This window comes from Colletotrichum aenigma (assembly GCF_013390185.1).
Source record: "Colletotrichum aenigma strain Cg56 chromosome Unknown KSG_Cg56_contig07, whole genome shotgun sequence".
Taxonomy (NCBI): domain Eukaryota; kingdom Fungi; phylum Ascomycota; class Sordariomycetes; order Glomerellales; family Glomerellaceae; genus Colletotrichum; species Colletotrichum aenigma.
In genome coordinates, this window is record NW_023500913.1 from 263,841 (window position 1) to 277,436 (window position 13,596).

The 13,596-nt window shown below is 57.5% G+C and overlaps 5 protein-coding genes across 5 annotated transcripts; 2 read left to right on the forward strand and 3 right to left on the reverse strand.

Moving 5' to 3' along the window:
* Positions 1–874: 874 nt before the first annotated feature.
* Positions 875–1,268, reverse strand: CGCA056_v010350 (uncharacterized protein; the record flags this gene model as incomplete). The annotated part of the gene is made up of 2 exons (XM_037325597.1): positions 875–1,147; positions 1,203–1,268. 2 exons carry the CDS (start codon positions 1,266–1,268, stop codon positions 875–877), a joined length of 339 nt encoding a protein of 112 aa, XP_037175900.1.
* A 1,111-nt stretch (positions 1,269–2,379) lies between these two features.
* On the reverse strand, positions 2,380–4,374 carry CGCA056_v010351 (uncharacterized protein; the record flags this gene model as incomplete). The annotated part of the gene is made up of 2 exons (XM_037325598.1): positions 2,380–2,960; positions 3,015–4,374. The coding sequence occupies 2 exons, from the start codon at positions 4,372–4,374 to the stop codon at positions 2,380–2,382; spliced, it is 1,941 nt and encodes a 646-aa protein (XP_037175901.1).
* A 1,571-nt stretch (positions 4,375–5,945) lies between these two features.
* On the forward strand, positions 5,946–7,820 carry CGCA056_v010352 (Glutamyl-tRNA(Gln) amidotransferase subunit B; the record flags this gene model as incomplete). Its single annotated transcript, XM_037325599.1, has 1 exon — positions 5,946–7,820. One exon carries the CDS (start codon positions 5,946–5,948, stop codon positions 7,818–7,820), a length of 1,875 nt encoding a protein of 624 aa, XP_037174864.1.
* A 95-nt stretch (positions 7,821–7,915) lies between these two features.
* Positions 7,916–8,809, reverse strand: JID1 (J domain-containing protein 1; the record flags this gene model as incomplete). The annotated part of the gene is made up of 1 exon (XM_037325600.1): positions 7,916–8,809. The coding sequence occupies one exon, from the start codon at positions 8,807–8,809 to the stop codon at positions 7,916–7,918; it is 894 nt and encodes a 297-aa protein (XP_037174865.1).
* A 1,320-nt stretch (positions 8,810–10,129) lies between these two features.
* DHH1 (ATP-dependent RNA helicase DHH1) lies at positions 10,130–11,782 on the forward strand (the record flags this gene model as incomplete). The annotated part of the gene is made up of 3 exons (XM_037325601.1): positions 10,130–10,173; positions 10,227–10,299; positions 10,355–11,782. The coding sequence occupies 3 exons, from the start codon at positions 10,130–10,132 to the stop codon at positions 11,780–11,782; spliced, it is 1,545 nt and encodes a 514-aa protein (XP_037175904.1).
* Between the last annotated feature and the right edge of the window lie 1,814 nt (positions 11,783–13,596).

The following is a 13,596-nucleotide window of genomic DNA, read 5'->3' on the forward strand; positions in this document are numbered from 1 at the left end:
GGGAAGCGGGCAGACGGGACTCTGGAGTCTCCTGTGGTGTCCGCTGTGACGGTCGACCTATGGACGGGACCTGCCCACTGTGGTCTGGCCCGACAGGCAGCCCGCGCAATGGGAATGGGCTGGGCTGGGCTGCCCTGGACCCAATGATGACAGTGAGGTCCCCTGCGCTGCGCTTCACCAACCAACCGCAGCGGCCGGTGCAGGTAAGGCGCGGCTTGGTCCTATGACGTAGCCCCCCGGTACCCTGCACGCCCCGCCTGTGTTCCTTTTGCGGTGTGTGATTGGCTGAAAGTCATCGATCGTGATTGGGTTCCAGCGTCTGGACCCTCAGGCAGCGAGCCAGACCCCAGGCCCAGGTCCGCCATTGGGCCCTGGACCCTGAATGCTAGTGCTTGACGGTCCCCTCTGTCCCTGCATTGTGCCACTGTCCGCTGCTTGGAACCTGCAATTAGGGGTCACCAAATGCCAATCTCGACACGCATCACTCAGTCCCCTCCGATGACTATTCGTTCTTCCCGTCAAGGCCGCACGATGATGCCATTGCGCATTCCTCCTGGGATGAGATTCCCTAGCCCATATCCCCGGGAACCGAGTGTTTCACTCAGAGGCCTCGTTTCCTTGGCCTCGCTTATTTTGAAGACGCACTTTGTCTTTCAGTTGTCCACGTCCCACAGTTGAATGCCTTGATTGAATGAAGGCACAATACAAATTGCATACTGACACATGGCCAATGTTGGACATACAGCATGGCATAAGCAAAAAGCGATCAAGCAATCTGACTGATCATAGCTGAAGAGGCTGACCAAACAGCCAAATGTCATCACACGGCAATCTCATTACCATTACACAAATCACACCCAACCAAACCAGCACCTCACCCTCCAAACACACCAGGTGTAAAGTCTACCACACGCGCCTTCAAAATCACCTTGCCCACCTCCGCGATGAAAGCCTGGTGCGCCGGGTCCTTGTGGACGTAGTAGTCCCTGTCCTCCGCGCTCTCGAACTCCACCACGAACACGTGCGTGATGCCGTCCGACATGCCCTCGGGACTGTTATCCACCCCGCCGACGGCCGACTTGATGTATGGCTTGCTAGACGTTGGGTGGATACAGTTGTCCTTGAGTGCCAACATCGAGTCGCATATCTGGCCCATGTCAGTCGTGGCTTTCAAGGTAGGTAAGGTTTGAGGGGGGGTGTACCGCCTTGACTTCCTCCTGCGGAACAAGTTCCTTGAACTGGAACTGCACAACGTGAATAATGGTCATTTTTGGTGATTTAATTTATTCTGTTATGAGGTGGTCGATGGTTCTTGTTTCTTCGTGAAACTGAGGTCTCTCATCAGAGGCAGAGTCGACAACTTCAAAGCGGCCCCTCCGTCGCCACTGTCATCTGCGCCGAGTGCGGGGTACAGCCAATTGCCGCCCGCATCTGCGACTCCGTCCAGAGTGGGAACCCATGACCGGATTTCAGATGAACCGACCGATGAATTCAACCTCACCTCATCTCTGGGATCAATTTTGGCTTTGTGTAGGTTAATCATATTGATGGGCCACTCAATACCACTGGGTTGCAATCTGCCCAAGGGGAAAAAATAAGGAACGCTTAATGCCAAATAGCCATCCGGTGACAGCGCGCCCTTCCAAAGCCACACGACGAGCCTCGTGTCTTGCGGGCCCTTTGGTCTGCCAATATATGAGGCTATCATGTTCCTCGCGAGGTTTTGACGTCCATTGTGCTCACCCTATCTACTGCGTACCCTCTTGGGCTGTGAAACTTCCTCAGCGTAAGATATAATAGTGTATGTACATCCTTTGTAAAGATGGAGGGTATTTGAGGCAGTGTTTAATTCACATTCCATCCTTATAGTAAGATTGTCCCCCCCACTTGCATAGATATTAGACTGGAAAGCTTCTACGCAGTTACGCTGGAGCTGGAAAGATCACACCCACCCACTACTGCAGGCAGCATCAAGCTTTTATGAGAGGAGCAAAGAAAAGAGCGAAGCGAAAGGAGAAGAGGAACAACATGAAAAAAGAACAAAAAGCTCAGGTTCGAACCTCGAACCCTACGAAAAACCGACGGTTTTTACATCTCTGTCCGATTGGACCACTCAGCCACCCTTGTGGCAGACAGACCGATTGGTCTCGGAGGGGCGTCCCCCTCCGACAACTCGACGCAGAACTCACCCCTAAGTAGGATACTCGCACCTTCCATTGGTTTCCTGGAAGGTGAGTTCACAACACAGGATTCATCACTACGTCCCAACAACATGGATAGACATTACACTTCAGTCTCGTACTTCATTAAGCATCCTCTCTAAGGGTATCATCACAAAACCAAAAACACGCTTCTTCCAACCGTCATCATCCTCCTACTTCACCCAAATATCCCAGCAACGACAGCCATAACCCCAACATACACCCCCGAAACAAGCGCCCCCTCCGCCGCCGCCTGCGCTCCTCCTCTCTCCTTGCCCGCCCCGAATATCCCCGCCTGCACAACCGCCAGCCCCACGCCGACAGCGACAATCGCCACCACGGCCATCCGCCCCGCGAAGGCGGGTATCACCGCAAACGTCAGTATTGGCAGCAGAAACGCCGCCGCGAACGACACCGCTACGGCGAAGGGGTAGCTGTTGCGCAGGAACACCTCGACCTGGCGCAGCTTCTCCGACTTTGCGCCTTGGAAGAAGAGGAAGCCCGGCATCACCGGGGCGGCGGTGCTGGGTTTGCGCGGCGGCATCGGGGTGCGCAGGTCGTCTGAGTAGGACGAGGAAAACTCCGAGGTCGAGGGGGAGGGGCGCGCGAGTGAGACGAGGTCGTCTGCCGGGTCGAGGAAGCGCGTCTCGATTTCGACGATGGGGTTGTGGTTGGCGAGGTAGGCGCGGTAGTAGTCTATATCTCGCGGGTCTGGGCTGGGGAGGTTCTGGGTGTCTTTGAATGATGAGAGGACGTGGTCTACAAGGTGTTAGTCCGATGGTAAATTACAACAGGAAATACGGGGAAACGCACTGTACTGCCCGAGCTTGTACCCGATCTTGCCCAACACATCCGTCTTATGCCATTGCAGCTCGCCCGCGGTGAGGGCCTCCTGACGTCGCGAGGCGGGAAGTATACAGTTCTGCATGCGCCGCGTCTGCGTGTCCGCCGTATCCAGCCGGTGAAGCTGCTCCTCCAGCTCCGCAAGCTCGTCCTGCAGATGCAGGAGCAACCTATGATTCAAGGCCTCAAAGCGGCGGTAGATGGGCTTGATGCTCGACCTGTCCGCGTCCCCGGCGCACAGCTTCGAGGCAATCACCTCATACCCCGAGAGCGGCAGCTTCTCCGCCCGGGGAAGGTGCTTCGGGTGGCCCTGGTGCATCCCGGGCAGCCTCGGCTGCAGGGCGTTCGGCGGGAGGTGCGGCAGGTTTGCGTTCCCCCGCGGCATCTCCGGCGTGCCGTAGTTGCGGTACCCGCGCTGCTGCCTCTGCTGCGTGGCCGCCGCGAGATGCGCGTCGAACTTGCCCGGCATGGCGCCCGGGGAGGCAGGGTCGCCGTAGGCACTGTGGTCCGGGGAGCTGCTGCGGTCGGTCTCATGGTCGAGCTCGGAGAAGACGTCGCTCTGGAAGCTGCTAGAGGCCGTGGAGGCTGTGCTCCGGGTGGAGGGGGACTGGTAGCTCCCGTCCGGCGGCATCCTCCAGTACGACTGCTCGACGGAGCGCTGGATGGCCTCGGGGGTGACGTGCGGGGAGTCTGCGTCAAGGTAGTTGAGGGCGGCGTGCTGCTGCTGCTGCTGCTGGCGGGGTGAGCGACTGCGACGGCGTTTGAGCTGGGACTTGTCGTGCTGTCGCGACTTTTCGCTGCCTCTGCGCCGCGGCCAGGATGCTTGCGTTATCGTCGAGCCGGAGCCGCTGGAGTTGCTTGAGTGGTGTGTTCGTCCTGTAAGAGCTGTGAAGTTGGTCAAGGTTGGCAATGTCGGGTAGTGAGGTGCGTTTGCGTCTTCATCGTCATACGGTTCCTGGACGACAGTCTCATCGGACGAGGACTCTGGGTCGGCGACGGGTTCGGGGTCGGTCTGCTGCTGGGGGTGGTCGTCGTCTGGGCTCATTGCGACCTCGTCCGGTTTTGTTTGCGCTGGAGAGACGGGGAGGGAGGGAGTGCGCCGGACGGTTGCGCTGCGAGGGCGCGAGCGGGCGGGTGGTGAGTTGTCGTCGGCTAGTGGCATGTGATGTCTGTTATCTGTCGCGAAGACGGCCGAGGGAGACGGCGCATGGGCGGCGCTGGTGCTATGCGCGAGTCCGTCGTTCGGGTCCGGGGCCAGCCACGCTTGAGCTGGCGCTGGGCTGCCGGGGAGGTCGTCGGAGACTGTGGGAGGGCGGTAGTCGGATGACATGGCGGTCGTGGATTTGGCGTGGGATTATTAGAGCGCGATTAGTTCTCCCTGAGGGAGGCGGCTGGCTTGCGCTTGGGGGAGACGGGTCGCAGTCCGAGGTCGGGTGAACCTCGTGTCCAAGAATGAGGGTGGGTGTACGACGTTGTCTCGGATTAGCTGTAGAGCCTTGCTACTGCGGGTGGTACAAGAGCTGACGAGGTAGTCGGGCGATAATACACATTAGAGAACGGTCGGGACAGTAAGAGAGCAGATAAGGTAGTGTACAGGAGGCAAGGGCAGGGGAGTTTTAATGGTCCGGACGATGATCAACAGCTTTGGAGAGGCGGGATCAGGCTGGGGGCTTCCCGGGGAGATCAGAGTCCTGGAAGGCGGCGTTCAGGCGGATAGCATCACGGCGAGGGCGTCCCAAAGTATGTTGGCGAGGAAGCGACGGCGAGGGGCATGTAATCGATCATTGCCCGACCGGTACATTAGGGAGAGTGGGATAGGAGTCTATTTGGGGAGACTGGATGGCTGAGTCTAAAAACAGGGAGGGAAAAGGAAGACACATGGCAGCGGAAGGGAGGGCGCCATATGATCGGGAGAGGAGTGTGTCAGCCGTCGACGGATTTGTTTCAGATGACCAGGAAGACTGGACCAACGGATGGGATGGGGGGAGGGGCTGTCTTGTCAAGGTGTGACGGGCGAGCTGAGGTGTTGGGTGCGGTGCGATGATTCCTTGGAGCTGATGGTGGTGTGGGCGGGGAGCTGCTTCTGAGGTGAGTTGTGATGTGTGTTCCGAACATGTGTGTCGACTGCTCTGAGGTTGGGCTGCTTTTTGTTTAAACCAACATATCCGTATCAGAGACGATAAGAGCAAATGGAGAATGTAGAGTGACGAAATGGCAGCCAGGTGAACCCAGTCTAGCGGGACGTTTCCACGTTCCCGGCAGTTTCCTCTAGCGGCATCCCGCTCCCTGGACTGCGCAGCGCTCCACTGACTGACCAGCATGGGTGCGCTGTTCGCAAACCCCCGCTCGCTGAGTATGAGCAAGTGGGATCATCCACGCCCTCGGTGTCTTACCTAAGCATCCCGCCGATGCCCACGAGGGCGGAATGCAGCCCGGAACCTTGAGCGGCCCGAAAAGCTAAGCTGCCTACCGGTCCCGTCCCGTCACCGGCCGGTCCAATCTTCACCACTTTTGAGCTTCGAAGCTATCCCCAGCTACAGCTTCAGCGACATCGACAAGTGCCATTGACTCGGAACACCGACGACAAGCTCAACAGGCCAGCCTTCCAATCACGGTCCAATTGCCCTCCTGCAATAGCTGAAAACCCGTGACCCTTCCACCTATCAACGAGCCGACCCCTCCAATCACGCATCCTCAGATCCCCGCGGCCACTCGCTGACGAACACGAAAGCCCTCCTCCCATGTGAAGGAGGGTGTACAACATACGGCTAAAATACTTGCAAGTATCTTCTTAGCCGCGATTTGTCCACGCCACACGACATTCTGCGAAACCCTTTGGTGCATATCATCCACCCACTACCCAAGACAAATCACTCAGCCGATCAACGGACCACCACCATCATGCGGCGCATACCAACCCGCGAACTGGCGCGGTACCTCTTCAACGGCCAGCTCTCCCGTAACGGTTGCCTGTCCACCGCCCGCCGCCTCCCGGCCCGCGCCGCACCCGCCTGGTCCTCCCAAATAGCGCCGTACACAACCACCCAATCCCAACCAACACCCATCCCCGAAGCACCACCGCCGCCGTCGACACCCCTCCGTAAGAAACTCAAAGAAGAAAAGAAGCTCCTCAAGAAGGAATCCAAAGGCAAAAAACCCAAGGGCTCAAACCAGACCGTCCCCGGCTGGGAGCTCACCGTCGGCATCGAGATCCACGCCCAGCTCAACACCGCCCGCAAGCTCTTCTCCCCGGCCGCCACCCCGTCCCCCCACACCTCCGCGCCAAACACCCACGCCGCCCTCTTCGACCTCGCCATCCCCGGCAGCCAGCCCGCCTTCCAGAAGGAGACCCTCATCCCCGCCCTCCGCGCCGCCCTCGCCCTCAACTGCGCCGTTCAGCCCGTCAGCCGCTTCGACCGCAAGCACTACTTCTGGTGGGACCAGCCCGCGGGGTACCAGATCACGCAGTACTACCACCCCTTCGCGCGCGACGGGCACGTTGTCCTCACTGCGCGGGATGGCATCGCCGCCGAGGACGGGGAGAGCGTGCGGATTGGCATACAGCAGGTGCAGATGGAGCAGGACACGGCCAAGACGCTCGCGCAGCCGAACGACGTGTCGTGGCTTGACTTCAACCGCGTGGGCGTGCCGTTGATCGAGATCATCACGCGGCCGGAGCTGCACCACCCGCGCACGGCGGCGGTGTTCGTAAGGAAGGTGCAGACGCTGCTGGGCGCCGTGGACGCGTGCGTGAGTGGGATGGAGGCGGGCGGACTGCGTGCGGATGTGAATGTTTCCGTGCGGCGGACGGGCGACGCGAGCATCCCGTTGGGTACGCGGACGGAGATCAAGAATCTGAGCACGATCAAGGCGGTCGAGGACGCGATTATCGCGGAGCGGGACCGGCAGATTGCGGCGCTGGAGCAGGGCGAGGAGATCAAGAGCGAGACGAGAGGGTGGACGCTGGGCTCGCTGGGCTCGAAGCACACGAGGAGGCTGCGCGGGAAGGAGGGCGAGGTGGATTACCGGTACATGCCGGACCCGGACCTCGGGCCGCTGGTTATCGGGGAGGACCTCGTGGGCGCCTTGAGGGAGTCTGTGACGGAATTGCCAGACGTGGAGCTGGACGAGCTGATCCATGACTACGGGCTCACGGCGAAGGACGCGGTGTCGTTGATGTCTCTCGACGACGGCGGCAGGCTGGAGTACTTCTACCAAATCGTGAACGACCTTGGAGAAAGGCTCGCTGAGGCTGGCGACAAGCCGGAGCTGCAGTCGTACGCGCCGCTCGTCGGGAATTGGGTGCTCCATGAGCTGGGCCGGCTGACCGTCGACAAAGACCCGGAGGCCAGCGAACGCACGCTGGAGATTACCCCTGACGGACATTGTGCCGCCGTCCCCGTCACGGCTCTTTCGGAGATCCTCTTTCACCTCAGGAACAAGCGCATCACAGGCAAGGTGGCCAAGGAGCTGCTTATTGCGCTCTACCTCAACAACCTGGAGCAGTTTGAGACTGTCACCAAGGCTATCGAGGGTTTGGACCTCTGGTTCCGCGAGCTTTCCGAGTCCGAGTACCGCCAACTGGCGGAGACGGCTATCGAAGGCGAGGACAAGGTACTCAAGGAGTTTGTGACCAAGAAGGTGTACCCTCAGGGCAAGCTCATGTACCTCGTCGGCAAGATGATGCAGCAGGGACAGCCGGAGCGCATCGACCCTGCCAATGCCGAGAAGATCATGCGGGAGGTCATCTCCGAGCACACTTCATCCCAGAACTAAAATTCAGATACATTCGCTGTATAAACTCATGTAAATGCGTCTCAGAACGCTGATAGTGTACAATACATCATGACATCGTCTCGATAATACGAGAGCTACTTCGTATCAGGGCTAGGCCTCCCGCCAATCGTCTCCGGTGCGAATCCGTAATTAATATTCTCCCTCTCCCGCAGGAACCTCTCGATCCTCTCCTCCCGCCCCTTGCCAGCCACCGCGGCATTCTGCCTCCTCAGTCCCTCGCTAATGTTCGCCTCGTGGAGCGCCCTCTTTTCAAGAAAGACTGCAGAGTGGTTATCCATGCGAGTCGTCTGCGCTACCGTCCCGACCGCCAGCGCTGCCAGCACCAGGGCCGCGAAGCTCGCATTGGACATGTATAAGGGCTGCTGCTTCTCCTTGCCCTCATTCCGGTCGTGCCATTTCTCCCAGTCTTCCCAGGTGGCATTCATGCCCGGGTTGTTCGGGCTGTGGCGCCATCTGCGGTCGGCTTCACGGTACATCTCGTGAATATCACGGGTGTCGTCCGCGCCGGTGCCGGGTAGATGCCAGCCCGCACCCCACGAGTCATACGCGCGGCGTTTGTCTGGACTAGAGAGGATGTCATTTGCGAGGACGACGAGGCGGTAGCGTTCTAGACGAGTGGCTGCGGGCAAGGCGTCGAGAGGGTTTGAGGCGTGCTTGTCGGGGTGGTACTGCTTGACGAGCTGGGCAAAACGGGACTTGGTGTAGGGGGCCGATTTATGAATTGCAAAGATATCATAGGGTGTCGGATTAGGTGTTTTTGGCCAGGCGGGGCAGCTTTTACTGCCGTCGCTAGAGGGATTGGTGGTTGCTGTTGCGTAGCATCGTGAAGACGGCCTTTGTCGTGGACGAGGGGCTGCTTGTTGTTCGCGGTTCGGGCGTCGGGGTGGTGACGTTATTGACGATGCGGGGACGGCGAAGAGGTTCAAGGCGTTGGAGGAGGAGCAGATTGCAAAGGCGGACGTCTTCATGCTGGTTAGGATCTGTGGTGCAAATAAGTGGTATTCAGGGAGGTTGCGGAGGATCTTGGGATGTCATTGTTTGAGCGGACCTCGGAGCTTTGTAGAGGTTGCTCGGCGATTGTTTGTGAGAAGGATAGGTACAAAGGACGAATTCGGGGACTTGAGTGGTTCGACTCTCTCCAAGTATCGGGCGCATTCATGCTCAGTGCTCAGTGCGGCAGTGAGTAGCAATGGCGCGCACCTGCTCTTCAGTGACCAGTGCTCCTGCTATCGATCCGATAGCTCCGCTGCAGGAGCGATCGGGCGGGGAAGGGGCAGCCAATCGGCTGAGGGACATGGCCCAGGGTGAGCTCGGTGTGGGACGAATGGCAGAGGGCAGGAGCTCCCGGTGAAGGTACAAGCCAATGCCCCTCTTGCTGACCTTGACGTAGGGAGGCCACTAGAGGCAGGAGCAGAACAGAGCAGCACGAATCACAAACACGAATCAGTCCTTCTGAGATCCAAACACCATCCCCCGTTACATCTCATACCTTGATATTGACATTCGTTATCCAACTTCCAGGCAAGCCCCTTGACCAGCATCACTTGAGTATCAATTCACCCGACGTCAAGCAGGTCACGTGGACCCACCTTCCCGCTACCTCGCATAGGCAAGGGGTCCTGCCCCAGAAGGCAAGGTGAGGCGCACCGCACCGCACCGCACCACACGACGCACAGTGAGTAAGGTAGTGAGTGACCTGGCGCTGAGTGCCACGCCCGCGCCCACGCCCACGGCCCACGGCCCACGGCTTCGGTCCAGTCACCACAAACTTGCTTCTTCCCTCTCCTCCCACATAACCACACATCTCCACGCAATCCACCACCAAACAACCACTCTCGCGCTCTTCTCGTGGACGAAACACATTTTTGCTGTTTCAGTATCCCGAGTCAACAAACGACAATCATAAGAACAATCGAAATCGCGCACTCAACCACCTCACCACCCCTCTCTCAATCCTGCAATCCGTGCACCTCCCAACTCCTAGAGTCCGGCCGAAATCCACCACCACCACCTCAACCTCCGGACGCGGAATCCAGACGATCAACCACGCGACTGCTGTTCGCTTTCTCAAGACCTTCATCTGAACATCCTATTTCGAGCGACACATTTCTTTGTCGCCGAATAATCCCACCCTGACCTGATACTCGTCGAGTCCGACTCGCCCCTCGATTCACCGCAAAGTGGGGAAAGCAAAAGCCCTTTTGCGCAACTCCCCTCCACGACTGCCATCTCCCTCGCAATCCTCCCCTCCTCGCCATCAGGCACATATCCCATATTCACACTTTCAAATGGCGGAAGCACTCGCAGACAAGCTTAAGGCGACGTCCTTGGGGTTCGTAAACCTCTCCCACCATCTGCAAAGAGTACATGGACTGACTAGCCTAGCGATGGTGCCGCACCTGAAGACTGGAAGAAGAGCTTGAAGCTCCCCGCCAAGGATGGCAGACATCAAACCGAGGTATGTATCCGCTGCGCTGTCGTGTTTGCTGCCAGGTATTCACATCAAAATCCAGGATGTCACGAACACGAAGGGCCTGGAGTTTGAGAACTTCCAATTGAAGAGAGATCTGTTGATGGGTATCTTCGAGGCTGGATTCGAGAAGCCGTCCCCCATCCAAGAAGAGGCCATCCCCGTTGCCCTCACCGGCCGCGACATCCTCGCTCGTGCGAAGAACGGTACCGGCAAGACTGCAGCTTTCGTCATCCCCGCCCTCGAAAAGATCAACCCCAAGGTCTCCAAGATCCAAGCCCTCATTCTCGTCCCCACTCGTGAACTCGCCATGCAAACATCACAAGTCTGCAAAACCCTCGGCAAGCACCTCGGAATCAACGTCATGGTCACCACTGGAGGCACTGGCCTCCGCGACGATATCATCCGTCTCCAGGATCCAGTCCATATTGTGGTCGGTACTCCCGGAAGAATCCTCGATCTCGCCGGCAAGAACGTTGCCGACCTCAGCGAATGCCCCATGTTCATCATGGACGAAGCCGACAAGCTTCTCTCCATCGAATTCACCCCCGTCATTGAACAGCTCCTCCAGTTCCACCCCAAGGATCGCCAGGTTATGCTCTTCTCCGCTACATTCCCTCTGTCCGTCAAGGACTTCTCCGACAAGAACATGGTCAGCCCCTACGAAATCAACCTGATGGACGAACTCACCCTCCGCGGTATCACCCAATACTACGCCTTCGTCGAAGAGAAGCAGAAGGTGCACTGCCTCAACACCCTCTTTTCCAAGCTGCAAATCAACCAATCCATCATCTTCTGCAACTCGACCAACCGTGTCGAGCTGCTCGCCAAGAAGATTACCGAGCTGGGCTACTCATGCTTCTACAGTCACGCCAAGATGGCCCAGCAAGCGAGAAATCGTGTCTTCCACGACTTCCGTAACGGTGTTTGCCGAAACCTTGTCTGTTCCGATCTCCTCACTCGTGGTATCGATATCCAGGCCGTCAACGTTGTCATCAACTTCGACTTCCCCAAGAACGCCGAGACCTACCTTCACCGCATCGGTCGCTCCGGTCGCTATGGCCACTTGGGTCTGGCCATCAACCTGATCAACTGGGATGACAGGTTCAACCTCTATAACATTGAGAAGGATCTCGGCACCGAGATCCAGCCCATTCCCGCTAGCATCGACAAGTCTCTCTACGTCTACGAGAACCCCGAGTCCATCCCCAGACCCATCTCCAACTTCAAGACCGGCCAGCCCGGTCCCCAGGGCCAGCTTCCGGCTCCTCAACAGCTCCTTCAGGGTCAGCAGCCCGCCCCTGGCAACTGGCAGACCCAGAACCCCCAACAACAGAACGGCTACCAGGGCGGCGGCAGAGGCCGCGGACGCGGTCGTGGCGGTTACCGTGGCCAAGGCCGCGGCGGCTACGGTGGTCGGGGACGTGGAGGCGGCCACCACGCCCAGCAGCCCCAAGGACAGGCGTCCTAGGCAGGCGTGCTATCTTCTCCACTATAGAAAGGCGTTATGGAGTATACGTCGCACGGAACACGCGACGGCGTCTACTGTTGGATTGTACATATTTTCTTTTCCCTGGTTTTGAAGGCGGCAAGGCACGACTAGACTGGGTCGGGCGTCTCACACACGAGCTTCCACATTCTCTCACACTACTCAACGATTACGAAAACGAAAACACCAATCAACCCCCGCCACTCGTCGCCAAGCAGCAAAAGCTTCGTTACATATTCGCAAACTTTGGCCTGCACCATACCCCTCGGATCTTACTGGTCTTTTGTTTGACTTCTTTTTCCTTTCCTTTGGCCTTCTGACGGCAGCATTTTCAACATGAGCTGGAATTGCGTGGTGTCTGGAGACAACAGAACGAGACGACGGGTAACACATGGGACGAAAAACAACAACTACCGCAGGGCGTGGCGTCTGGTCCTGAACGAGGCTCTTTGATGGTGTGGAACATTCCGATCCCATCTTTTCATGTCATGTTGGTTCTTCTTTTAACGACGGCGTTTTGGGGGGTCAACAAGCGGCTGAACGGCATCAGCCCCGGGATGGCGTTCGCATGGAAGACGGCCATATTTGATTTTGCTGGGGAAAAAAGTGGAGTTGGTCCTCGTGGCACGAGGGCGGGAAGACGGGGCGGTCCGGTAGCTCATCGACTGGTTTGAGCGCCGCGGTGTGTTTTGAGTATTAATCAATCAATCGCGGAGACAACTTGAATGTTGGGATACGAAACGGAGGGCGGTCGGGGTGACTTGGCATCCAAACGGCGTCTGTCGGAGCATGGTTTCCCATCTCATCCATGCATTTTCTTTGGCAGGGGGAGACTTTGGCTGGAAGACACCTCGTCCGGGATAGGAGGAGCGCCGTTGTCGTTGGTCGACAACCAAGATGTCTTTCTTGGTAGCGGTGGCGGTTGCCATCCGTTACGTATTCTACGCCTATACCCTGCTTCTTTCGCGAGAACGGGCTCGACGCACGACCGCAGAAATACCCGAGTATCATTATGATGTTTGGCTCCTTCGATCTGGCGACCAACTGAAGTCTCGGGGACGCCTGCAAAGGCAGATCTTGGGACGAATAGCTGGTATTGCCAAGGTTTTCGGAGGGGAGAACATATCTTGGTGCTCACAACGACAAGAAAATATTGGAAAAAAAGGTTGGGAGAGAATCGCTAGACGGACTGGAAGGCTTTTGGACTGGTTCAGCTTCGTGCTGGGACTAGTGGGCTAGATAGTTGTCTGAGCATTCGGAATGGCAACGTCATTATTCTCTCTCATACACATTACTGCCGTGACTCAATTCGTGAAATGATGCTACTTGTGTTAATCTATGGCACGGAAGCTGGTGACGCAGAAAATCGCGTTGGTTTTCTCAGTTGCGGTCTACACTTTGAAAGTCTTGGTGAGTCGAAGGCGTTGCAAGGTGCTGTTACATCCTCGTGTGGTCTAATATCCTGTTTGGCACTGGAGCAGGCAGTTGGACTTGTGCTTGCTGAAACGAGGTTCGGCGCATGAAAAATGCCCTCTCCTGGAAAGCCGGCCGCGTTGGTGTCAATGTAACGGCTCGTTTGCAAGCAGTGGCCAATCTCAAAGCAGAGATTGTATAACCCTGTGCCGTTCAAACATAGCTTGCACGACGCGGTATCGGCTTCTTCCGATCTTCCATTCAGCCTCTTACTACAATTGAATATAGATTTCAGGTTGTCCCAACCAAGGCAGTTCGAGCTAGACCGACGAGGAATGATTCACCCTCCAGCTTTTGCCCTCTTGGGTTTGGACACATACTCT